The sequence below is a fragment of the Dama dama genome, chromosome 27, assembly GCF_033118175.1.
Source record: "Dama dama isolate Ldn47 chromosome 27, ASM3311817v1, whole genome shotgun sequence".
In the NCBI taxonomy this organism is placed as follows: Eukaryota; Metazoa; Chordata; class Mammalia; order Artiodactyla; family Cervidae; genus Dama; species Dama dama.
In genome coordinates, this window is record NC_083707.1 from 27,346,980 (window position 1) to 27,371,653 (window position 24,674).

The window sequence follows — 24,674 nt, forward strand, 5'->3', positions numbered from 1 at the left end:
TCATGTATGGATGTGAGAGCTGAACTATAAGGAAAGTTGAGTACTGAAGAATTGATGCTTTTGAACTGTGGTGTTGGAGAAGACTCTTGAGAGTCCCTTGGACTGCAAGGAGATCCAACCAGTCCATCCTAAAAGAAATCACTCCTGAATATTCATTGTAAGAATTGATGTTGAAGCTGAAACTCCAGTACTTTGGCCACCTGTTGAGAAGAACTGACTCATTTGAAAAGACCCTGATGCTGGGAAAGATTGAGGGCAGGAGGAGAAGGGGATGACAGAGGATGAGATGGTTGGATAGCATCACGGACTCAATGGATATGAGTTCGAGTAAACTCTGGGAGTTGGTGATGGACAGGGAGGCCTGGTGTGCTGCAGTCCATTGGGTCACAGAGAGTCAGACACGACTGAGTGATTGAACTGAACTGAACTGAACTGATAGTCTTCAAGATTTTCTGAAAAATTTTAGCGTAGCCTTTTCTGACCTCTCCAGCTTCTCTTTCTCTCTGAACCATCAGTGTAGCCATTCTCAACAGGCTATAATTGAGAACCCTGAAGGAACTCTGTTTGCCTTTGCATCTAGATCTCTTTGTAGATAATGTATTTTTCTCCCATTTCAATAGGAGTCCCTCAGCCTGGAGTTTCCCCAGTATGTCCCACTTAGTTTCTCTGAGTTTGAATTTTCATACTCTTCCTCTGTGTCCCTCTAGCATTCTGTGTTCACCTATGTGGTGGTGTAGTCACTAAATCGTGTCTGACTCATGCGACCCCATGGACTGTAGCCCACCAGGCTCCTCTGTCCATGAGATTTCCTAGGCAGGAATACTATTGTGGGTTGCCATTTCCTTCTCCAGGGAATATCCTCAACCGAGGGATGGAACCTGGGTCTCCTGCATTGTGGGTGGTCTCTTGATTGCACGCAGATTCTTTACCAACCGAGCCACTAGGGAAGCCCTCTGATGTGTTCACCTATACATCATGGTAATCATTCCTAGAGTAATTGTCTGTTTTTCTGCCTCATTGGAGTAAGAGCTCATTGGGGCCACTGAGGGACCATGTCTCTATTTTTGCATTGTGTGCCCTAGACTGGGCACACAATTGAAAATGATGAATGTCTGTTGAATGAATGAATGAATAAAACATTTAGGAGTAAACGAGTTCTCTCCTTTGCCTTCTTGTGACTTTACTTTGATTCCATTTCCAACTGACATGAATTGTCTTCTTTTATTTCATTTCAGTGTTCTGCCAATGGGTTTATGACCCAGACAGTCAACAACGCTAACCAGGGTTTTTGTGGTACTATGGGATCTGGAGTCAAAAATGGAGGGCAGGAAACCATTGAAATGGTAAAAGGAGGACACCAGACCTTGGAGTCATGCCGCGGGGCCGGGCATCATCACACCCTGGGCTCCTGCAGAGGAGGCACTGTTGAGATGGAGAACTCCAGATACACTTACTCCGAGTGGCAAAATTTCACTCAACCCCGTCTTGGTGAAGTGAGTTTCCCTGAGCATTCTGTCTCTACAATTTAAATGTCCCAGTGGAGAACTTTAGGAAATTGAGATTAACATCTATTTTCAGAAACTTCTTTTTCATATTCTCCAATGTATCCTTTCTCTCACTCTCTGACTATTTTTGCCCCTGCTCTTTGATTTTGTTCCATTACTTAAGTTAAAAGATTTTATTTCATCTGTCACATTTCTCTTAATTTCTAAAATCTCATGAAAATTGGAGGAGTCTACTCTTCCTCACTAAAGTTACATTTCACTTTAAGGTGTGTGTTTATCTCACAAACTCTTTTAATATAGAAAAATAGAGGGAAAAATCTCATTCTTCAGAATTACAAAAATCCCCAAGTCAAATCTGCATCTCACTGTGAAAGCGAAGCATCTGTACAGAATTCTAGAATGAACATGAGATAATATGATCTGTATGAACTGTTTTTTTTCATGTAAAAGCACCATGCAAATTAGCCAGGATCCTCTGTCCATGGGATTCCCCAGGCAAGAATATTGGAGTGGGTTGCCATTCCCTTCTCCACGGTATCTTCCCGACCCAGGGATCAAACCCTGGTCTCCTACATTGCAGGCAGATTCTTTACCATCTGAGCTACCAGAGAAGCCCATAATGAGCTATGCACCATGCAAAAGTATAGTGGCTGCTAATCAGAGGAAAGCAAGGATGTAAAAGATGTGAGGTGTTCAGTAAGGGATTTTCAGTCATGGCAGCACCTCAGAATTCACTGGGAGCTTTTAAACAGTGCTAATGCTGTGCTTCACCTTGAATGATTCTGATTTAATTGGTTTGGCTTTCCTTTCTTTCTTTTTTTTAATCTCCTCTATGATTCAAATGTGCAACCTGAGTAGAGAGCCATTGGATTAAGTATTCTTTCTGGTACTGAGTTAATCTCGTTTCTGTTTCTAGACAGCCAGTAGCTGTCTATGAGATGAGGTGGACTGAGGTGGAGCAAAGCTTAAGAAGCACTCTTAGGGGTCTTCTCCAATGTATATGTCTAGTAATGGGGTGTGATGCTAAAATGGTCATGAAGAGAGACGCTTGCTAACATAAGCCAAGGAAGTATGCGCTGGGTTTAAGAAGGGATAGGTTAGAAAGGGAGGGAGCTCAGGAGTCTGACAAATTCACAGACAGGCCAGTGACAGCCAGCCAGGGTGAATGTGGCTGATCACTTGGCCTCTGGCCTAGTTTTTACACTGTAGGTTATCTTGATTATCTTTAAATTTCACTGAAAGTTTGTGCATCTTTCTATCTTGCTGTGTTTTGGCTCTCTTGGAAACTTGATTCTGAAGACAATGTGGTAATAATCCTTACCCACATTATTTCTGCATATAATAGCAATTTTAGTTGATGTTGATTGAACATTTACTGTGTGCTGACTGTTTAATAAGAGTGCTTTTCATGCATTATTATTTTGTCATTTAATTATGATCCTGTGAGATAGTCATTGTCTGATTTTTATTTTAGAAATCAGGAAACTGAGGCTTAAAGATGTTCAGTAACTTGCTCAAATTCATATAGCTAGTTGACAAACTAAGTTATGACTCCAGATCAGAACTGTTTAACTATCCAAGCTCAAATTCCAAATAACTATGCACGTTATCACCATTTTGTGGTGATAGAAAATTTAGGGATAAGAATTTAATCTTATACTTTTAAGATTTAACATTTGTTAAATTAAACCTTAATTTAATACTAATTTAATTGTACTTACTAATTAAATGAAATATTAATATTTAAAATATTACATTTAGTAATTTAAATGTACTTAAATATAATGTGTATACATTTTTTTATTTGTATGGGTTACTAGAAGTTTAAAATGTACTGACTTTGTGGTATGGCTGTGATATAGACCAACCATGTGCATTTTTTGTATGTAGGAATCCATTAGAGGACACACTGGTTAAAAATTAAACATAAAAGGTAAATAAAAATAAATTTTATGTTTATTGGTTTCAGTGTGTTTAAAACAATAATACTACCCCTGTTTTTGTTTGTTTTACAGAAATTGCATCTGTGTAATCAGGATGAAGAGCATATGCCATCACAAGATTACGTCCTTACGTACAACTATGAAGGAAGAGGGTCTCCAGCCGGTTCTGTGGGCTGCTGCAGTGAAAAGCAGGAAGAAGATGGTCTTGACTTTTTAAATAATTTGGAAGCCAAATTTACTGCCTTAGCAGAAACATGCACAAAGAGATAATGTTACAGTGCTACAATTAGACATGTCTTTGTCAGACTCATCTTTCTAAAAGAGATATTGTACAATTCAATTTATTTCTATATATCTAGCAATATATAGATATTATGAATATGTATGAATTTTTCTAAATTTTTAAAATTATGCTATCTATCAATTTGTACTTTCAAGCAATTTGCTACTTATTTTTTTAGGAAGTTAAAAATGTTAGAACAGATTTTCTCTTTTATTACTGAGTAAATAGTCAACCAGGAAATCTCATGCTATAGCGTTGGATTTAAGGTCTATAAAGGACCTTATGACCATCTCTCATTTACAAATATGTTTTCAGTAAATGCATTGGCTAAATATTAGTCCAACAATAGAAACTTGTACTTGATTGAATATAGTAGAACAGCTTTCTGGACTAGAAATTCCATTCTTACCCCACAGTTAGTTAAAAGTGGAATATTAAGCAGTATAGTAACTTATGTTGGATTTTTTTTAGCTCTAAAAAATCTGTAGCACCTGATCATTTGCCCTGCAGGCAACTAGAATTTTGTTTTCCTTTTAGGTAGCATTTAGGTCATGAAGAGCAGTTCTAGCTACCCAGTTGCCCTAATGAGGTCTCAAAAATACAGAGTCACAATGTGAAAACTACACTAGGAAATTGTAAAAAAAAAAAAAGAAAAGAAAGAAAGAAAAATGTTGTTTTTATACTTTAATGTTTAGTGGTTAAGTGGTGTCCAACTCTTTGCAACCCCATGGACTATAGGCCGCCAAGATCCTCTGTCCATGGGATTCTGCAGGCAAGAATACTGGAGTGGGTTGCCATGCCTTTCTCCAGGGGATCTTCCCAATCCAGGGACTGAACAGGTTTCCTGCTTGACAGGTGGATTCTTTACTGCTGAACCTCCAGGGAAGCCCTATGTGTTTTATGGTTGACGAAAGGATTGTTATGAGGAATATATCTGTTTCCTTTTGAGCAAAACTATACTCACCACACAGAGAGTTATTGCCAGTATTTTAATGAAAAAAAAAATTAAAGATCTTCTATTGAGATTGTAATCATAAGACCTTTCCCTGAGATTCAGGACTACTCTTGGTAACTTGTCAGTAATGAAAATTATACTGAGGAAAATTTGCTTTTCTCCTCTCGACAATTGTACTTTCATATTTTCATTTGCATGTTTAGCACGTGTGGCTCTTTATTTTTCTACTGACTGTAGTCATTTGCAATTAGAATATCTTATTTTTAGATGGACTGTGATTATGCCATAGAGTCAATCTGAAGAAACAGACTCCCTTCATAGTTATGGTAGCAATGAGTATTAACATGCATTTCTATTCACTACCATTTTCAAATAAAATACATTGTTCCTTATTAAAGCAGGTATTTCCTTTAATACCTTTCTACACCATGCTAGAAAGAATCAAACAAATATAGGGAAGGAAACTTAAACCTTAGGTGCAGTTTAACATCTTCCAAGATGTTGGTTAAATTTAGTGTTTCTCAAGTTGGTTCATGTGCTAGAACCTCTGGAAAGCCTTTTAAAATTTCCCAAGGCAAGGATGTTTAAATAATTAGCATCTACTCTTATGATAAACTTAATATCACATTATTGTATACTTACTTCAAATGATTAAAAAAATAGGCAACAAATAATAGGTATCACTAGTTGAAAAAACTTTGAAAGAAAATACTTGAGGTTAAATTAATTTAAAAATTTTGCAACTATGCAGAACTAGGACCTACTCCCCACCCTTGACTCTTGCCAAAAAAAAGAAAACATTCTTTATTTGACTTTGGAGGCAGAATTTGTTGAGTTTTCCCAAGAGGTAGCAATGTTCTATAGTGGCACTGTTCTGCACGTATATATCATTTATTGATTAATAGTTGTATAACCATTAATCAATGCAACAATTAAAACAAAGTGAAAAAGCAAAGGAGGAGATATTACTTTTAAGTGTGGCTGGGGTGTGGTGTGTCCTCTGATAGGAATACAGGGTTTAAAAAATAGAACTTATATTTGGTTCTTAGGTGCTGCATGATAACTAAGCATATCGAGATAGTTCATGTACATTTATGTAATGTTTAAAATAGTATACAGCTAATTAAACTTTTTTGGTTTCAGTGGAAAGAGGGGATTAGGTAGAACTATAGATTTGCTTTTTGGTCTCTTTCCTTATCCACAAACTGGGAGCAAACATGTGACTGGCTATCTAGCTAAGGCTCTCTGACTTGCGGTGGTAGGTTTCCAGAGATAAAATGTTTTTTTGTGGTGCTAATATTAAAAACTTCTTTTAACCTAATTCTGGTAAAAATAAATCTTCTACCACCATTTTCTTTCTCTCTCCCACCGATCAATGCTTTGAAAAATTTAGAGCCAAATAACCATGTTCTCTCAGTCAGATTTTAACAGATAAAGGGAGCTAGGGGTTAGGAGTAGGGCATGAAAATTTTACATAAGTGAGTCGTGACTGTCCTAAGATACCAAATCTGTCACTTTTGCAGTGGGTTCTAATCTGGAAACTATAAAATGTCATTTTCCTAATCACTACCTTGTTTTATTTATTTTTAAAATTTTTTAAAGATTTTTTTTTTTTTTTTTTTTTTTGTGGATCACTTTTAAAGTCTTTATTGAATTTGTTACAATATCACTTCAGTTTTATGTTTTGATTTGTTTGGCCACAAGGCATATGAGATCCTAATTCCCCTACCAGGCTTTGAACCTGCACCCCCCTGCGTTGGAAGGTAAAGTCTTAACCACTGGATCGCCAGGGAAGTCCCTCACTGCCATGTTTTAAAGAGACATAGATGTGATTCAAGGAAATCAGCCAGCAGGCCCACTTTCTTTCATCTCTCTCCCAACCTTGTCAGTAACACTTACCTAGCAAATACCTCAGGCTGTCAATCACCCTTTAGTATGAATTACATTTTTTTATGAGTTTGCTTTCTTATTAAAAATTTTAAAATAATAGAATTAAGAATTTTGAATTCATAAAAGAAAAAGATCACGTGGTCATTTAGGAATGCAGGGAACTCCAGGAGAGAGCATGCCTGAGTGGGTATTTGCACATAGAGGAACATGAAAAAACCCAGGCCTTCAAGGGCAAGGAGAGAGGCCATGAAAAGGACGTGAGTGGGAGTAAAAGCAACATTGTTTGCTTCTTAAATTGTCCTAGGCCAGGCCCCTTTCCCCCCTTTTTTCCTCAGGCCAGTGGCAGCTGCCATTTGGTTTTGGTGAAGTGTCACTGAAGTTGTCATCAACCCTTTCTCTGAGTTATATAGAGTGTGGAAACAAGAAGAGAGCTGACTGCCTGCTGAGTCTGAAGGCATTTTCAGGACGGGCCGAACTGGTTGTGCAGGGCAAACACAGTGTTCATGGGGGTCTCGGGATTTCTTACAGCTCCCTGGGCAGGTCTCTCTAAGGTAGCAGGTCTTCCATTAAACGGGTGTCTGTGAATTTGATGCTCCATTTTCTATTTTCTAATTTGCTCCTGAAATCTCGCTTCTTAGACTTAGACTTGCTAAAGAGAAATTTTCCTTTTAAAGCCTTATTTTTAATGTAAACATTTTTAACGAAGAGTATTCTTCTTTCCTTTTATATGTAAGGTGAAAATTAGGCTACTTTAGTGTGAAAGGAAAAATCTTTTTGAAGCTTTCACTTTTCTTCCAGTGAAAGTTCTTGAGTTTTTGTGGCAATGTACAGATCATTTTTTCTTATTTTTGTAAGGAAGCAGCTAACTATCTGTCTGAAAATGCAGTGAGGTTTTGCAACCTTTTTTAACAGAGCTTTAATTTTGTTCTTAAAAGAAGTTACTTTGCTTTTAGAGAAGCACAGCAGGTTAAAATAAGCAAACATTTAATGTATAAAGCAATATTTACAGAAATGAGGTGTGTAATAAAGTAATGTTAACTTGATTTCTTGTCTTTGCTGTTTTTAGAGATTAAATTATTCCAAGGTGGTCATATTGCAAAATTGTACTTTAGACCAGCATGGAAACAGATCCTCAGTAATAGCTTCATTTTAGTTACAGGGAAATACTTTAGAGAAGGGATCATTACCAAATTGTCAGCATTGTTATACTATTTGGGAGGAGATTGCTATTTAGGGAACAGCTTTCCAAATATCTAGCTGTCTGCTCACTGTCTATGTATCTATCTATCAGCTGATTTTGACTGAGTGAAGTATTATAAGGTTGTGATTGCAGAATGTTCCAGAGTTAATACAGTGATACAGTATTCTTACTTGGAGGAGCAGTGTAGTCAAGGAAAAATGAGTTAAAAAAACGTGATATTTCTTTCTTGGTCGGTCACTTATAGGGTGCATACCCTCCCAGCTTTAACCACAACTGGATTATGTGGTTATGTGCACTTCATGGCAAATCTTTCCCCTGGTGAGTGTATGTGTGTGTGTGTGTGTGTGTGTGCATGTGCACACACTTATGCTTCCCCACAAATATAAGACTGCCCATTTAAAAAATGTGTGGATTATAGCAAAATCTTTCAATTTTAATCTAATTTGAATGATTTCAATTTTAAGAACTTTTATTGTGATCATTATTTTTGTGCGTAAATATTTAACTTTAACAAGGTTCCTTGAATTTTGTTTGTGATAGCAAAATATTGGATAAATTCCAAGTGTTTGGCAGACTTGGTTTGGTTAGATTTTGGGTCACAGTGGCTGAGAAGCATGGAATCTAGAGTCAGAAGGTAGATTGTTTGAATCTGAATCCTGGCTCTGCCACTTGCTAGCTGTGTGACTTTAGGAAAGCTACTTATCTCCTCTCGAAGCCTTACTTTTCTTATCTCTAAAATAAAAAAAAAGCAATACCAACTTTATGGAGTCATGGGGATGATTAAATGAGTTAATATATTTAAAGCATGTAGAACATTGTGTGTGCTACATCAGTTCAGTCGTGTCCGACTCTTTGTGACCTCACGGACTATATAGTCCACCAGGCTCTTCTGTCCATGGGACTCTCCAGGCAAGAATACTACGTGATGGGTTTCCATGCCCTTCTCCAGAACACTGTACCTAGTAAAAAATTTGTGAATGTTAGGTATACAGGAAGTAAAATTATGCAGTTGAAGTTAATACAATACAAAAGTTCATGGTTATACAGGAGAAAAGGAAAATGGGGGAAAAGACACTTATTTCCCCTCTGTAATTTGTGCTCATAATACACAATTCTATAGAAAGCTTTTCTTTCTGATAGTATTTTTTATTCCCCAACCACCATCCCATGTAAGGAACTAAGTCCTTCTGTGTTTATTAGACACTCATTATCTAACATTAACAGAACATTATCAGAACACTAACACCTAAAGACTCCAGTCTAAGGCACCCAGGTGACCATGATCAGAGTAGGCGTTACCTTAGTGACCACTGGAGTGAGTTGATGACCAACCACCAGACTCTCTTCCTTCTCAGTGCCACTTAATACTCTACAGGAGTGATGAGACTTAACCCCAGAAAAGAGAGCTGAAGGTAAAATCCCAAATGACTGACGCTTATTTTCTGCCACCTTGACTCAATAATGACTTGAAAAAGAAATTGAAAATAGAAAAGTAACATGTTTTCCTGGAACTTCTGGAGACGTTGTGAGGTTTTTTGGTACTATTTGAACAAGGAGCTGGTAATTGTTGAAAGACAGGGAAGTTAAGTATACACCATATTCTCTTTACCCATTCCATCCATGGACTTCAGGTGTTTCCACCTCTTGGCTCTTGTGAATAGTGCTGCAGTGAACATGACAGCTGAGGTATCTCTTCAAGATCATGATTTTAGGTATTTTTTGGGCTCATATAGTAGTTCTGTTTTTAACTTCTGAGGAACCACCATATGTTTCTCACAGCAGCTACACCATTCAGCCTTAAAAAAGAAGGAACCCGTGCCATGTGCTACAACATGGATGAACCTTGAAAACATCATGCTAAGTGAAATAAGCCAGACACAGCAGGACAAGTACTGCACAATCATACATATGTAATGTATGAAAGTGAAACTGAAGTCACTCAGTCACGTCCGACTCTTTGTGACCCCACCGACTGTAGCCTACCAGGCTCCTCTGTCCATGGGATTTTCCAGGCAAGAATACTGGAGTGGGTTGCCATTTCCTTCTCCAGGGGATCTTCCCCACCCAGGGATTGAACCTGGGTCTCCCGCATTGTAGGCAGATGCTTTTACTGTCCGAGCCACGAGGGAAGTCAATGTATGAAAAGTAGCAACAATGATAAAAGCAGAAAGTAGAATAGTGTTTGCTGGGGGCTGGGGCAGAGGGGGAAAGGGGCCATTGCTGTTCGATGGATGTAGAGTTTCCATCATGGAGGAAGAATGTTCTAGAGGTCTGCTCTACAACACTGGGCTCACACTTAGCCGTACCACACTGCACACCCAAACGCAGGTTGACGGCACATCTCAAGTCATCGGTTTCCCACCACATCGGAAAAAAGACCCCGTATACTTCTCTTCAAGAAAAACTGGTTTCAGGTGTAATTTCCATGAGTCTTCAAGGTAGGAGAGGCTTGATGTTCTGCACTTGCCTTTGCTTCCCAGAATCCGGGGCCTCTTTCAAGTGTCTATAAAATGGAGGGCACACCCTTCAGTTACTCAGACATCTGCTGTGTTTGAGCAAAACCTGAAGACACCTGGGGCTGCACAAACACATGTGCTGTGCCAGAGAAACACACTGTTGTTCTAACATGTAACTTCAAAAGCAGAAGGCTCTTTGGAGCCCATTAGAAACAAGATAAACATTGGCAGAAATACCTGCAACCTATGTCTTATATAATCATCTGTCTCCTGTGCCCAGCAGAACCATAATAGGAGGGAAACATATACATGTGCAATATTATAAGCTAGTATTTTATGTAAGGGAAAGATAATAGATGTAATATTCGAGAAGAAACCTGAATATTTGTTACTAAGTTCCCACATATTTTAAAATTGATTTTATTGTTATCTTTTAAAAACACATAAAGTAAATACAAGCTGTGTGATATGTGTCTACACAATTTTTTTTTTTTTTTGGGTTGGAAAGTATTAGTTTTATTTTCATTTTAATATTTTGACATTTTCTTTTAACTGCAATTAGACAAAAATGAAATTTTCTTCATGTTGTTTTAATAATTGTACATATTTTATTTTTAAAATCTATGAACTAGTGAGTGGACAGTATTTTAATCTGGTATACTAAACTTTCAAGTTTAACATTTAGCAAAATTTTGCTTTACAAAGTCACTTTGTAGAATGACAGGGAATATATACAACTTTGAATCCATATTCAGACAAATGTCCCTTTCCTTTCCTCAAAATAAATGCTGTTAAAAAGTGTAGTATAAAAGTTTTAGTTAGGAAGGAACTACATAACTCTGTATTATATGGCTAATGTCTTGATTAGCAGCAAGAGTGATGAGAATATTCTACATTTAATTTATTAGAGCATAAGAAACTTTTTTAGGAAGGGCTTAGTTCTCATCAAAGAAAAAGAACCTTTTGGCCGATTTAGCTAATGCATTCCTTTTCAAGATTGCTTTTAAAAAACCTCATCTGAAAAAGCTATCTAGAATATGTCTACCACAAGTAGTGTCTACACATTTTTAAAATAATTAATAAAAGACAGATTTTCATGTTACCTTACTAGATTCACTTCCTGTATAGAGATAAATTGCCTGTGGGGGGTGAATTGTATTACTGGTTGCAGCCCCAGCGTTCTGCTTATAGACTATGTGAGTTTCTCTGATGTGATGCGACAGGTTTCAAGCAAAAGTGCAATTTCACAAAGATTCCTGATACATTGAAATTTTTTTGTGTTTTTTTTTTTTTCTTAATCATCATAGTAAATTAAAGTGGATAGAGAATAATAGTTTATTTGGGGAAATGCGAGAAAACTGCTTAAATATATTAGGCATAGAAAGAAAAAACAAAGCAGAGAGGAAAAAACAAGGTGATCTGAATTTTATTAGAAGCACATTGGTTTAGTCACATTTTTTGTTCTGTACTTTTAACTTGATGATACTGGAAGTATCTTTATCCCTATGGGAATAGTCCTTAGAATTAAACATGAATACTTTCTTCAGTCCAATTCTCAAAACACTGTACTCTTCAAAAGAAAGCGTTATTCCCCTCACCCCCTTGATTCAGAAAAATCCTACATGATTTTGAAGGAATTCTATGTTATATATGTATAAACCTAAGATACAACTAATATGCATGATCACAAATCCAGATGTAGAAAATGTCAACTTCTTTCATAACTAATTAATAACTTGTCTTTATCTTGACACTTTCCACACAGTTTAGTTAGCTGGTTGACTATAATAAAATTAAAATGTACTATTTTTTCAGACTAAAGTGAGGGTTCTCTTTCACTCATCTGTTCACGGATTGTGTCTGAGTTTCAGAGAGTTTACGCTGTTTCAAGCAATTGAGGATCAGAAGGAAGGGTTTCTTTTCCTGAGATCTTCAGATCCAGGATACACCCTAATTTTTTCAAGCTATTTCGCTCATCCTTGAAAAAGTTGTAAGTGCCTCTAGCCTGTTTTCTGACCAGATTTGTGAAAGTGAAAAAATGAAAGTGTTACTTGTTCAGTCGTGCCCAATTCTTTTCAACCCCATGGACTGCAGGCTCCTCTGTCCATGGGATTCTGCAGGCAAGAGTACTGGAGTGTGTTGCCTTTCCTTTCTCCAGGGGATCTTTCTGACCCATGGATCGAACCAGGGTCTCCCACATTGCAGGCCTACACTTTATTGTCTGAGCCACCTGGGAAGCCCAGATTTGTAGGTAATTTAATTAAGCATATCATTTCAGGCCTTTGATTAGACTAATTTTCTATCTCCCATCTATCTACCAACACTTACACCAAAGATGTAGTGATGGAATAAGATTACTATCTTGATAGATGAGCCAAAGGGAAGCACAAGAAAATAAAACAGGAACACACGTGTATACACAAGGAAAACATCAGCTTTAAATTTGATGCAATGTATGTTCTAAATTTCTACAAAGATTTATTGGCTCATTATAGGAAAATTTTTTAACTTGCCATGTAACCCAAATAAACTATTTAATTTCACTGTGCTTCAGTTTATTGTCTAAAGTAAGTCCCTTCCTTCCTTCCCCACTTCCCTCCCTCCCTTCCTTCCTTGTCAATCACTAAATCACTCACAATGATTTCCTGATCAACTACTGCATGCCAAGCACAATTCTAGGCACTAAAAGATACAGCAGTGAATAAAATGGCCAGTTTGTGCTCTTATGACAAATCCCAAGAAGAGAGTGGAGATAGATAAAGAATATGTGTAGAAATACATGCCACACAGCAATGAATGATGTAAAGAAAAAAGAAAAGCAGGAAAATAGCATACAGGACTATGGGAGATTTTTATTTTATTAAACAGTGGTTAGAGATGGTCTTTATGGTTAGGTGATATTAGAGCAACAACCTGGAGGAAGTGAATGAGGAAAGCCCTGTTGAGAGGGCAGGGGAGGGCAGAGAATGTTTTGGAGAAAGGAGACAGCTAACACAGATGCTCTGAGGCAGGATTTTGCTTGATGATGTGCTCCATACAGCTGGTGCTGCTGAGATTGAGTGCAAGAGAGGAAGGGTGGGAAGGTTGAAGAGCGGGTGTCACTTTTGGCTCTGTACCTATGAGGATGGTTTGGGGTCTTCCTTTGAATAAGGGAAGAGCCTATTGGGGGGCTCTCAGAAGAGGGGAGATGTGAATTAGAACAATAGTTCCTACTCCGCCGGTGAGATGAACTCATAGAAAGGGTTTTCTTCTTCCTCTTCTCTTCCTTCTCCTCTTCCTCTTCCTTCTTCACTTTCTTCTCTTTTTTAAAGTTCTCTTCTCAGCTTTTCCCTCTTTCTCATTTCTTCCTCTCCTCCCTGCCCCCCTCCTCTCCTGCCAGCTCCTCTTTCTCCTTCTTGTCTTTAAAGTCTTCCTGAATTAGACTTGAGTGGCCCCCTAGCTTTGCCAGACACCCTCCTTCACATGTCACCATGGAGGCACCCACGTGAGTGACTTTGGAATATCACAAGGAATATACAAAAAGGCATGACCCGGCAAGTGGTTTGGGGAGCCGAAGTTGCCAGTGTCAGCATTTGGCATCTTGCTTCTCTTCTAACAATGGAAATCTAAATCTTGTCTTCTAACATGTCTTTACAGCCATGAGCCTGGTTTGATTTCAAATTTGATGTTTGCCCTCCAGCCTGTTTACCTCACCTTTGAATGTTTTGTCTCCTCCCCAAGTGGATCCATTTTTGCTACAATGCTTGAAAAATATTCCTCTTAAACAGAGCTCATGTGTCCTTCCTAATCCAATGTCATGATTTGGGCTCTCCATATTCCACAGTAGGTTTTCTATTTATCTATACATCAACAGTCCTACAAGTTTCCATGCTAGTAAGAAAGGTAAAGGACGTATATATGTATGATCCAAGGAGCCTATCAGATAAACAAACATACAGAGCCATCTTCTTGATGATTCAGCAGGTTAAAGCCAGGATCTCAAGGAGATTAGATTTGGCAATTTATCTAACTTTTATTATAAATTAAAAATCACCTTAATTGTGTTTACTGATATTCACTATAAAAAGAGATCAGGCATTCATCCAGTTGCTTTACTACAGAGCTAATTTTATCTTTGAGTTCATTATGTGCCCAAATAATGTTTAGATAATTTTAGAAAGGCATCCAACATGACTAGTGTATAATAGAGTGATTATTAATCCACTTTATTCTTAATTATGTCAGCTCTACCTGAACTCGCAGTTAACTTACTGTTTTCTTTTTTTCCCCCCTTTCCTCTTCTCTGTTTTAAACCAAATGCTTTATTTCACACACCATAAAAACTCAGAGCAGTTCATGTGTGGTAGATAGCTATTTAGCATTAAGTGCCTTCTTCCTACTGCTGCTGCTGCTTATACCAAACATGAATCAAACAAATGTACTGGAGATGATTTCTATGAGAAAATTAATTTATTTTTCATACCTTGTCAACATTAGGTGAAAATACCAGTTCTGGGCTCTGGTCTATATTTCTGAAATTCTATTTTAAAATTAACAAGGTTAAGATTTCAGAGTAGAGACCAACATAAGCGGTGCTTTGCCCTGTTCCTTTATTTTCTTAAAATTTGCATGCATGAGTGCTAAGTCGCTTCAGTCGTGTCTGACTCTTTGTGACCCTCTGGACTGTAGCCTGCCAGGCTCCTCTGCGGGATTCTCCAGGCAAGAATGCTGGAGTGGGTTGCCATGCCCTCCTCCAGGGGAACTTCACGACCCAGGGATCAAATCCACATCTTTCTGAGGCTCCTGCATTGCAGGTGGACTCTTTACTGCTGAGTCACCGGGGAAGCCCTTCTTCCTAAAATAAGATTAGCTAAACATGTAGATATTGACCACATTCATTTCATACCTCTGTTGATGAGGTGACTTTTCCCCTTCCCCTTCAAATTTAGGCAGTTTCAGAATCCCTGCATTTTGGACAGTGGGGATTTTTTTCCAAGTAAAGTGGTGTATTTCACTATGACATTTGAGGCAGAAATAATGGACAGTTATTAGTGATACCAAGTATGTTACGTTATTTGAGGCAATTTTAATGGGAAGCTTTCTTTTCTATTCCTTAACAATAACATTACATGGCAAGCTGGTGTAATTTCTTGATCTGGAAATTTTTCAGATGAATTTTGCAGTGTTCTTTTGGAAGTGATATACAGTTCTTGTAAATTTCTTGTGGGAGATTTTACTCTGAAGGAAGTGAAAACCCATGGGTGGCCTTTAATCAAGGGAGACATATGAGACATGCCTACCTCACTGGACTGCTCTGAGCTTGAACCGAGAGAGTGTTCAGTGAATGTCAGCATTTGTCTGATTATTTAATATGACCACATCTAGAGTGAGATTTCGGTTTGAATTCCCAGTTTCATCACTTTCTGGAATCCCTCAACTTATGATACTGGAGAGGCCCTGACAGTGAGTTGAGTGACCTTAGTATCCGGACTCTGACCAGTACACCAAGGGGCATCGATTAGCACGGTCCATTTGGATCCCTAACTTTTATCACTGTGTGTGTGCGCTCAGTGGCTCAGTTGTATCTGACTCTTTTGCAATCCCATAGGTTGTAGCCTGCCAGGTTCTTCAGACCATGGAATTTTTCAGGCAAGAATAGTGGAGAGGGTTGCCTTTTCCTACTCCAGGGGATCTTCCTGATCCATGGGTTGAACCCATGTCTCTCTTATCTCCTGCGTTGTCAGGAAGAGTCTTTACCACTGCACCACCTGACAATTTGGCATCTATCCCTAGTTGTCCCAGGATCTAAACAAACAAAAAAACTATTTAATGATTAATCACTTGAGTGGCACAGCACGCGGGTGAAGATGCTCTGTTTTAAGGAATGTCATGTATAGTTTATGCCCTAAAGTGACGGGTGATTAGTTTTCTTTTATTAGGCTAAAATATCCCTGACTCTTTCCATGCAGCTAATGATGTTTCTGTTCTTTAAGAAGAATACATTCCATTAACATTAAACAAAAGGGAATGTATTAAGTCAGCTAGATGAGGAGGTCCCTGAGGATGGGAGGGAGAAAACAATCACCTTCGCAACTGAAGATGCCCTTCAGCTTCTTCCTACAGTGCAGCCATGCTGTGCCTTTGATAATCCTGTCTTCCTTGCATCTGTGAACTAACCTGGTTCCTTGAAGGTAACTGTTGATGCCAGAGCCTATACAACTTTTTAAACAAGTTCTAAAGCTTTTGTACTTTAGGATGAACTTTCAAGGAATGTGCTGTTGCTGGTATATTCTTAGATTTTCCCTTACTGACACTTTCAATTCGCTGCTTCTTTCTTCCTGGGGATGTTTCTGCTTGACTTCTGCTGCTCTTTAGTAACTGTGGCATGTATTTTGTTGCCTGAGAATTAGATCTGTGGATTCACTTTCTATCATTGTGTAACAAGTTATCACAAACTTAGAGGCTTAAAACAACCCACCTCTGTCATCTCAGTTGCATGGGGCAGGAGTGTGCGCACAGCTTAGAGAGGTTACCTGCTTGGGGTCTCACAAGGTTGCTCTCAGGATGTCAGCTGGGCTGTGCTTGATTGGGAAGCATAACCTCCACACTCTTTTGTGTTGTTGGCAGACTTCATTACATAATGATTTACTGAGGGACACATTTCTTTCAAGGCTTCCCTAGTGGCTCAATGGTAAAGAATCCACCTGCCAATGCAGGAGACGCAGGTTCGATCCCTGGGTCAGGAAGATCCCCTGGAGAAGGAAATGGCAACTCACTCCAGTTTTCTTGCCTGGAGAATCCAACGGACAAAGGAGCCTTGTGGGCTGTAGTCCATAGGGTTGCAAAAGAGTCAGACATGACTCAGCGACTAAACAACAACATCTCTTTCTTTTTTCATTGATGCGTACTTTTTCATATGTAACATCTTACATCTGTATGGGAAACACATCACATAGATGTAACTACCTAGATGAAATTTAAGATTATAACTGGAATCTGTATTGTTTTAGATGATTGGGAAGAAGAAAGGAAGAAAGAAAACCAACATTACTGAATACATGTTGGATGGTTTAGAATTCTCTTCTGACATGTTATTATTATTATTTTGTAGATTAAGTAGCCCAAGGTCAGAAATTCAGGAACTGGCACAGAGCTGTAGAGATATGAGGGAGCAAAGAGATGGAGAAGCTTAAATTCATATATCAATTTGTTTCCTTTAGAATGCTTATTCAATTTCTACTATGTTTTTTTGTTCCTAAGTAGTTATAATGCTGAAAAGCACATAGAAAACTTCTTACACAATACATTTTGTTATTTGAAATTGGTCTAAAAAATGGGGTATTCTACTTCACTGCTTTTCAAAATGTAAAAGAATATGTTTTTTGAAGTTGCTGCAGGTAATGTTTTATATATGTTGGTTAGGTCAATCATTTCCCATTTTTCCAATGGGGGGAAAAATTGGAAAAGACTCTGATGCTGGGAAAGATTGAGGCAGGAAGAGAAGGGGTTGACAGAGAATGAGATAGTTGGATGGCATCACTGATTTGATGGACGTGAGTTTGAGCAGGCTCTGGGAGTTGGTGATGCACAGGAAAGCCTGGCATGCTGCGGTCCATGGGGTCGCAAAGAGTCAGACATGGCTGAGTGACTGAACTGAACTAGGTCAATTTGGTTGATAAGGCTCTTCAAATATTATTATTATTTTTTTTACTACAAATTTGGTTTGCTCATGCTATCACACATCTGTACTGAGAGAGGTATGTTAAAACTTCCAACTATGATTATTTGCTTTTCAATTTTTTTGACAATTTTATATATATTTGGAATTTTCATATCTTTCTGTTTAATTGATTTATCATTATGAAGTGTTTCTTTGTATCACTTACAATATTTTTAGCCTTAAATTCTGATTTGTTTAATAGTGATACAGCTATACAAGCTTTCTTTTGCTAGATAGTTTGCTAAGAGTATACCATGGGCTTCCCTGGTGGTTCAGATGGTGAAGGATCTGCCTGCAATGAAGAAGACCTTGGTTCAGTCCCTGGGTGGAGAAATTCCCTGGAGAAGGAAATGGCAACCCACTCTACTATTCTTACCTGGAGAATTCCATAGACAGAGGAGCCTGGTTTTCTTTTGGTATCATCTGTTTTTTGTTATTTTATTCCTCTTTCTTGCTATATTTGCATCAATTCAGTTAAAAAAAATTCATTATATCTCTACTATGAATGTGAGAGTTGGACCATAAAGAAAGCTGAGCACCGAAGAATTGATGCTTTTGAACCGTGATTTTGGAGAAGTCTCTTGAGAGTCCTTTGGACTGCAAGGAGAGCAAACCAGTCCATTCTAAAGGAAATCAGTCCTGAATATTCATTGGAAGTACTGATGATGAAGCTGAAATTCCAATACTTTGGCCAGCTGATGCGAAGAACTGACTCATTGGAAAAGACCCTGATGTTGGGAAAGATTAAAGGTGGGAGGAGAAGGGGACAACAGAGGATGAGATGGTTGGATGGCATCATTGACTCAATGGACATGAGTTTGGGCAAGCTCTGGGAGTTGGCAATGGACAGGGAAGCCTGGCGTGCTGCAGTCCATGGGGTCGCAAAGAGTTGGACATGACTGAGTGACTGAACTGAACCAGTTTTCCGCATTTACTTATTTATTGATCTGCTCATCAATTAGCTTACTTATTTTAACAGTTTTATTGAGATGTAATTCGCATACCATACAATTCATCTACTTTAAATGTATAATTAATTGAATGGTTTTCATTATAGTCAAAGTTGTGTAACCACCACCACAATCAATTTAAGTACATTTTCATCACTCCCCAAAAGAAATCCTATACTCATCTCCTTGTACCCTTGTATCCTCAACCATATGTAACCACTACTTGATGTTTCTACAGATTTGTCTGTTCTGGATGTTTTATTTCAATAGAACCATATAATATGTGGTCTTTTGTGAAACTGGTTTCTTTCACCTAAGATCATATTTTCAAGGTTTAGCAATATTGTAGCATGTGTATTATTTCATTCATTTTATGGCTGAAAAATACTCCATTGTATGGCTATACACATTTTGTTTATCATTGATGAACATTTGGGTTGCTTTCACTTTTTAGCTATTATGAATAATGCTTCTATGAACATTCATGTACACATTTTCGAGTGGACATATGCTTTCATTTTGTTTGGCTATATAGCTAGGAGTGAAATTGCCGGATCATGTGGTAATTCTACGTCTAAATGTTTGAGGAACGGTTAAAGTGTTTTTCAAAGCAGCTGTACCATTTTACATGACCACAAATGGTGTATGAAGGTTCTGCTTTCATCACATCTTTGCCAATACTTATTATCTTATGCTTTTTGACTGTAGCCATTTCAGCAGATGTAGTCATATCTCAATGACAAACAAAAATACACCAAAAAGAAAAAATGAAGAAAACCCAACAACTATCTCTCCTTTTTTTCAGACTAGCTTTTGTTGAGATAGTCCTTCATGGATCAGCACAAAGTGAAAGCATAAGCTCTCCTCATGGCTCTTCTGAGCCTGCTCCTTGCCATCTGGCGTGTACATGATGTGCTGGAATCTCCCCTATAAGCAGCTGCTTCTGAGCGTCCTGACTTCCCAGAGCCTCACTCCAGATTCTCCTCTAGGCCTCTGATGGTCTATTGCATGTCTGTCTGTAACTTCTGAACTCCAGGTGTCTGTAAGCTTGTAGCGCCTTGTGGGGCTTCACTGGTATCTCAGCTGCTAAAGCCCCCTTGTAGCTCTTTTGAGGAGTCTGGCACTTGACCCTGCCTGAATTCCAAGTTCTGTGAGACAGAGGCTGGTGATTCTGCCATTCAAATATCCTCTGATCAGATTAGAACATATACAATAACTTGGGACTTCCCAGGTGGCTCAGCAGTAAAGAATCCATCTACCAATGCAGGAGCTGCAGGAGACACGGTTTGATCCCTGGGCCAGGAAGATGCCATGGAGGAGGAAGTGATAGTTCACTCCAGTATTCTTGCCAGGAAAATCCCATGGACAGAGAAGCCTGGCCGGCTGCAGTCCATGGGGTTGCAAAGTCAGACACGACTTGAGCGACTGAGCAGCATTTACATAGTAACTTACAAATAAAGTCTATTTTGCTCCCTCCAGTCCAAAGATGTGGGAACTGGACTGCTGCTGCTTAAGACCAAGTCTGCCACTGCGCCAGGCAGGAGGTGAGGGTAGATGGAAAACACCACACTGCTCGCTTCAGCAGCACGTATACTAAAAAATTGAAATGATACAGAGAAGATTACCATGATGAAGAAAAAAAAAATAGGTCATTTCTCATTCTATGCTCAGCAAAAATGCATTTTGAAGTTCAAGGCAAAATAAAAACTTTCCCAGATATACAAAAGCTGAAAGAATTCGCTACCAATAGATATTTGCTACCAGAATTGTTAGTGGTAGAAATCCAAAGTCATTGACAATAGCACTAAAAAAAAAAAAAATTAAGGATAAAGTTGACTAAGTACATGAATGTCCTGTACACGGATAACTGAAAACCACTGCACAAAAATTTTAAAGAAAAATAAAAGGACAGATCTATTGTGTTAACGGGTCAGAAGGCTAAATATTGTTTAGATGTCAATTATCCCCAAACTGATCTATAAACTAAATGTCATTATAATCCACATCCCAATGGACACTTGAAAAATTATATCTGATTTTAAAATTCATGTGGAAGTGAAAAGAAAATTGAATAGTTCAAGCAACTTTGAAAAAAGAAAGCAAGTTCGGAGGATGTACACAGCTTGATTTACTATAAAGCTACTCTAAAAAAAAAGGAGGATATGCGTATGCTTGTAAATTAATATGCTAAAGTCAAGACATGCAGAAAGTAGGCTGTATTAGTGGTTATTTCTGAGAAGAAGAATATGACTATATGAGGATTCAACAGAACTTTCACTTTATTTAGAAGGTTTGACTTTTTTTTTTTTTACTAGAACTCCATCTGTGTATATTATTTGAATAATTACAAATACACTTGAAATAAAATGGAAAATTTTAAATGACCAGCCCCTGCCCACTCCTCCGTCCCCCCACCAAAAAAACCCAAAAAACTTTCCTGCCACTTTGGAGATGGCGTTTTCATGGTTGAGTGTTTGCCATATCACAAACCTTTGTTTCCAGAACTTGCAAAGCTGGTGCAGATAGCTTCTGGTTGTTTTCTTGATGTTTTTAGGTAGGAAGGAGAGTTGGGATCTTCTTAGTCTGTCTCTGATTTTAGATTCTATAGAGTTTGTAACTACCCAAATGATGCCAATTTTCCCCATGTTTCTCCCTGCTTTCTGGCATTTCATTTGCCAGACAGGCTAAGGAATGAGAAAAAATTAAACGATGCATTGTTTATTGTCTGAAAGTTGAGCTTTATTCCCCATTGTGTTATAAGTAACATACTAAATCCTAATAGTTCAGGCTCAGTGAGAGAGCTTGCACATAAAAATATTTATAAAATTTTTCTGACTTGGGTAATGCTTATATAGAATATCTTATGGTGCTATGTTTGATTTCCCTGTACAGTGGGTAAATATCTTTATATTTTTACATACTTCAAGTATTACATTTGATTTCAAGTCATAAAATTGTTTGCTATCAATTTAAAACAAGGAATAGTGGTTTCTGCTTTTTAAAGTACAATTTAAAATATCTAGTATCATTGCTTTCATGTTTAAAATCCTTTTTTGGAAATTTCTTATGGTTTTCATTGTCAAAGAATGATCTTTCTCTTCTGATAAAATGTAATATTTGGGCACAGGAATTGTCTTTGTGAAGGTAATTTTCAAAATCGTGTTGATTTAATCAACCCAATTAACATTTTAATTATGAGATATCCTCCCAAGTAGGTTTCAAAGTTGGTTTTTACCTTCAATTACCTTTTCAATTAACTAAGAAGTGCTTCATGGCTGAAAATTTGTTCAAATAAGACCTTTGAGAATAAAGGGGTCATTTTGAGAGAATGACCAGCCAAGCACTTTTAAGGAAGAAAGAGTAAACATTCAAGAGATAAGGTGTTTTAAGTTTCTGACAGCCTGTAAGAACATGCCAAGAGCTATATTTAAAATAGATAATCAACAAGGACCTACAGTATAGCACAGGGAACTTGGCTTAATATTCTTCAATAACCTAAATAAGAAAATAATTTGAAAAAGAAAGGATACTGGTATGGTGATAACAGTAGCCCTCTGCTATATACCTGTGACTAACACACCATTGTTAATCAACTATACTCCAAAATAAAATAGAAATGAAAAAATCATGCCAAAATAACAACCACATGAGATGATAACTGCTAATATCATGATAAAACTTCTAGTGCTTGTGTTTTGTGAATATTTTTGATTATTCCATTATACGTTTTATATTTATGGCTTCTTAAAAAAATAAGTATTGAATAATAAAAATGATGCAAACTCATTATTCAAGAATATAAACATTTACATGAAAGTACAAATAACAAAATACATATCCTCCCCAAATTATATCAGTCTGAACTATCACAGTTAGATGTTGCTTCTGTTCTTATGATAGCAAAATTTCATCATCCACTCAGCTTCTTGTCCCAAAAGATAAAAGCTGCGTTTGATCTTTCTATCAAAGCTGAGGTCTCAAGGTGAACCCCAAGAACTTCTACTCACAGTGGCTTTTCATTTCTAATTTCTAGGTCTGCTCACTCAAATTATCAGCCCCCATATATCAGAATTGAAGGCTTTTAGTAGGAATATTCGGGCTTCCCCAACAGCTCGGCAGGTAAAGAATGTGCCTGCAGTGCAGGAGACACAAGAGATGTGGATTCAATCCCTGGGTCAGGAAGATCCCCTGGAGAAGGAGATGGCAACCCACTCCAGTATTTCTGCATGGAGAATCCTATGGACAGAGGAGCCTGGCAGGCTACAGTCCACAGGGTCACAAATAGTTGGACCCGACTGAAGGGACTTAGCACACACGCAATTTCCCCCCTCTCATTTGATGTTCGATGCGTCTATTTCCCCAGGTACTTCTGAACTTGTTTCCAAGTGAACCAGCTGTAAAAACTCTACAGAAATCTCTTTCTCTCTCCACTCCCTACTACTCTGGCTACAATGAAGAAAGATATTCAGTCTGTCTTTGAAGGGAGGGTAACACTCTTAGATATAATAAATAAAGTTATCCGTACTTGGTCAGCATCATTTTGAGTGTTACCATTGTCACCCAAGAGCTGACCTCCGCCCTTCAGTATTTGTGTGGGGAGACTCCCAGGGGTTAGTTGTGAGTAGTTTGAGCAGAAGATCACACAATTATATCCAGAGCGCTCAACTGAAAAAAAAAAAAAAAAAATACAGGGCTTCCCTGGTAGCTCAGAAGGTAAAGAATCTGCCTGCAATGAGGGAGATCCGGGGTTCGATCTCCGGGTTGGGAAGACACCCTGGAGAAGGAAATGACAACCCACTCCAATATTCTTGCCTGGGAAAATCCCATGGACAGAGGAGCCTGGTGGGCTACAGTCCATGGGGTCGCAAAGAGTCAGACATGAGTGAGTGACTAACACTCACTTACTCAAACTGATAACTATTTTGTTCCCATGAAAATGCCCCAAACAACTTGCATTCCACATTCAAATGAGAATGGGATCAACAACCAATCCACATCTTAAGGACATACCACAATCATTGTCTCATGAAAATCTCTGTTCCATAATTCCCCAACACCTGAGTCTCCAAGCTGACTCCTGCACGCTTATTGTAGTGGGCATGTGGCTGGGAGTGGACTTACATTTCTGTACGTTTGGGGTTGAACTGGCTAGTTTAGTGTGCTCAGTCTGGGGAAAATGAGGAGCAGATATCACTGGAATATAACCAAGCCTGAGTTTCATTAACATAAAGAGATATAACATGTTAACAGCATTCACTGGAAGAAATACATATCCTAAAAACATTTGGGTCCAAGAAGTTATAAAAGACTGTGAAGGGATGATGACATACAGATATTAGTGATTCTTAAGAGGTTAAGTTCCTTTCTACACTGAGGCTTTTAAGTATACTTTTTTCTTCTGTTTGGAGTCGTGTTGGACTCTTTGCAACCCCATGGAATGTAGCCTTTTTCCAGGCTCCTCTGTCCGAGGGGATTCTCCAGGCAAGAATACTGGAGTGGGTTGCCATGCCCTCCTCCAGGGGATCTTCCCAACCCAGGGATCGAACCCAGGTCTCCCTCACTGCAGGCGGATTCTTCACAGTCTGAGTCACCAGGGAAGTTTAGTGATAATCTGTTTCTGAATATAATTACTGTGTATGACAGCTTCCAGCCAAATGGCCACTTCTTTTTGAGTTCAAACTGTGATTTAACACATGGCCACTAGATGGCAATATATATCGCTAAATTAGATGATTTTCACAGGTCACGTCAGAGTTCCACAGGGCACAATTTTCATACAGAAGGTTTATTTT

The 24,674-nt window shown here is 38.2% G+C and overlaps 1 protein-coding gene across 2 annotated transcripts in view; it reads left to right on the forward strand.

Annotated features, from left to right (window-relative positions):
- DSC3 (desmocollin 3) overlaps positions 1 to 8,518 on the forward strand; it is a 53,282-nt gene extending 44,764 nt beyond the window's left edge. Inside the window, exons 15-17 of one of the 2 annotated variants that reach the window (XM_061130843.1) lie at positions 1,236 to 1,493; positions 3,396 to 3,438; positions 3,521 to 3,656. In XM_061130843.1, coding sequence (XP_060986826.1) covers positions 1,236 to 1,493; positions 3,396 to 3,422 — 285 coding nt within the window. In that variant the 3' untranslated portion in view covers positions 3,423 to 3,438; positions 3,521 to 3,656. Of the gene's footprint in view, positions 1 to 1,235; positions 1,494 to 3,395; positions 3,439 to 3,520 lie in introns of both variants that reach the window. The other variant, XM_061130842.1, reaches the window with a different exon arrangement.
- The last annotated feature ends 16,156 nt before the right edge of the window (positions 8,519 to 24,674 follow it).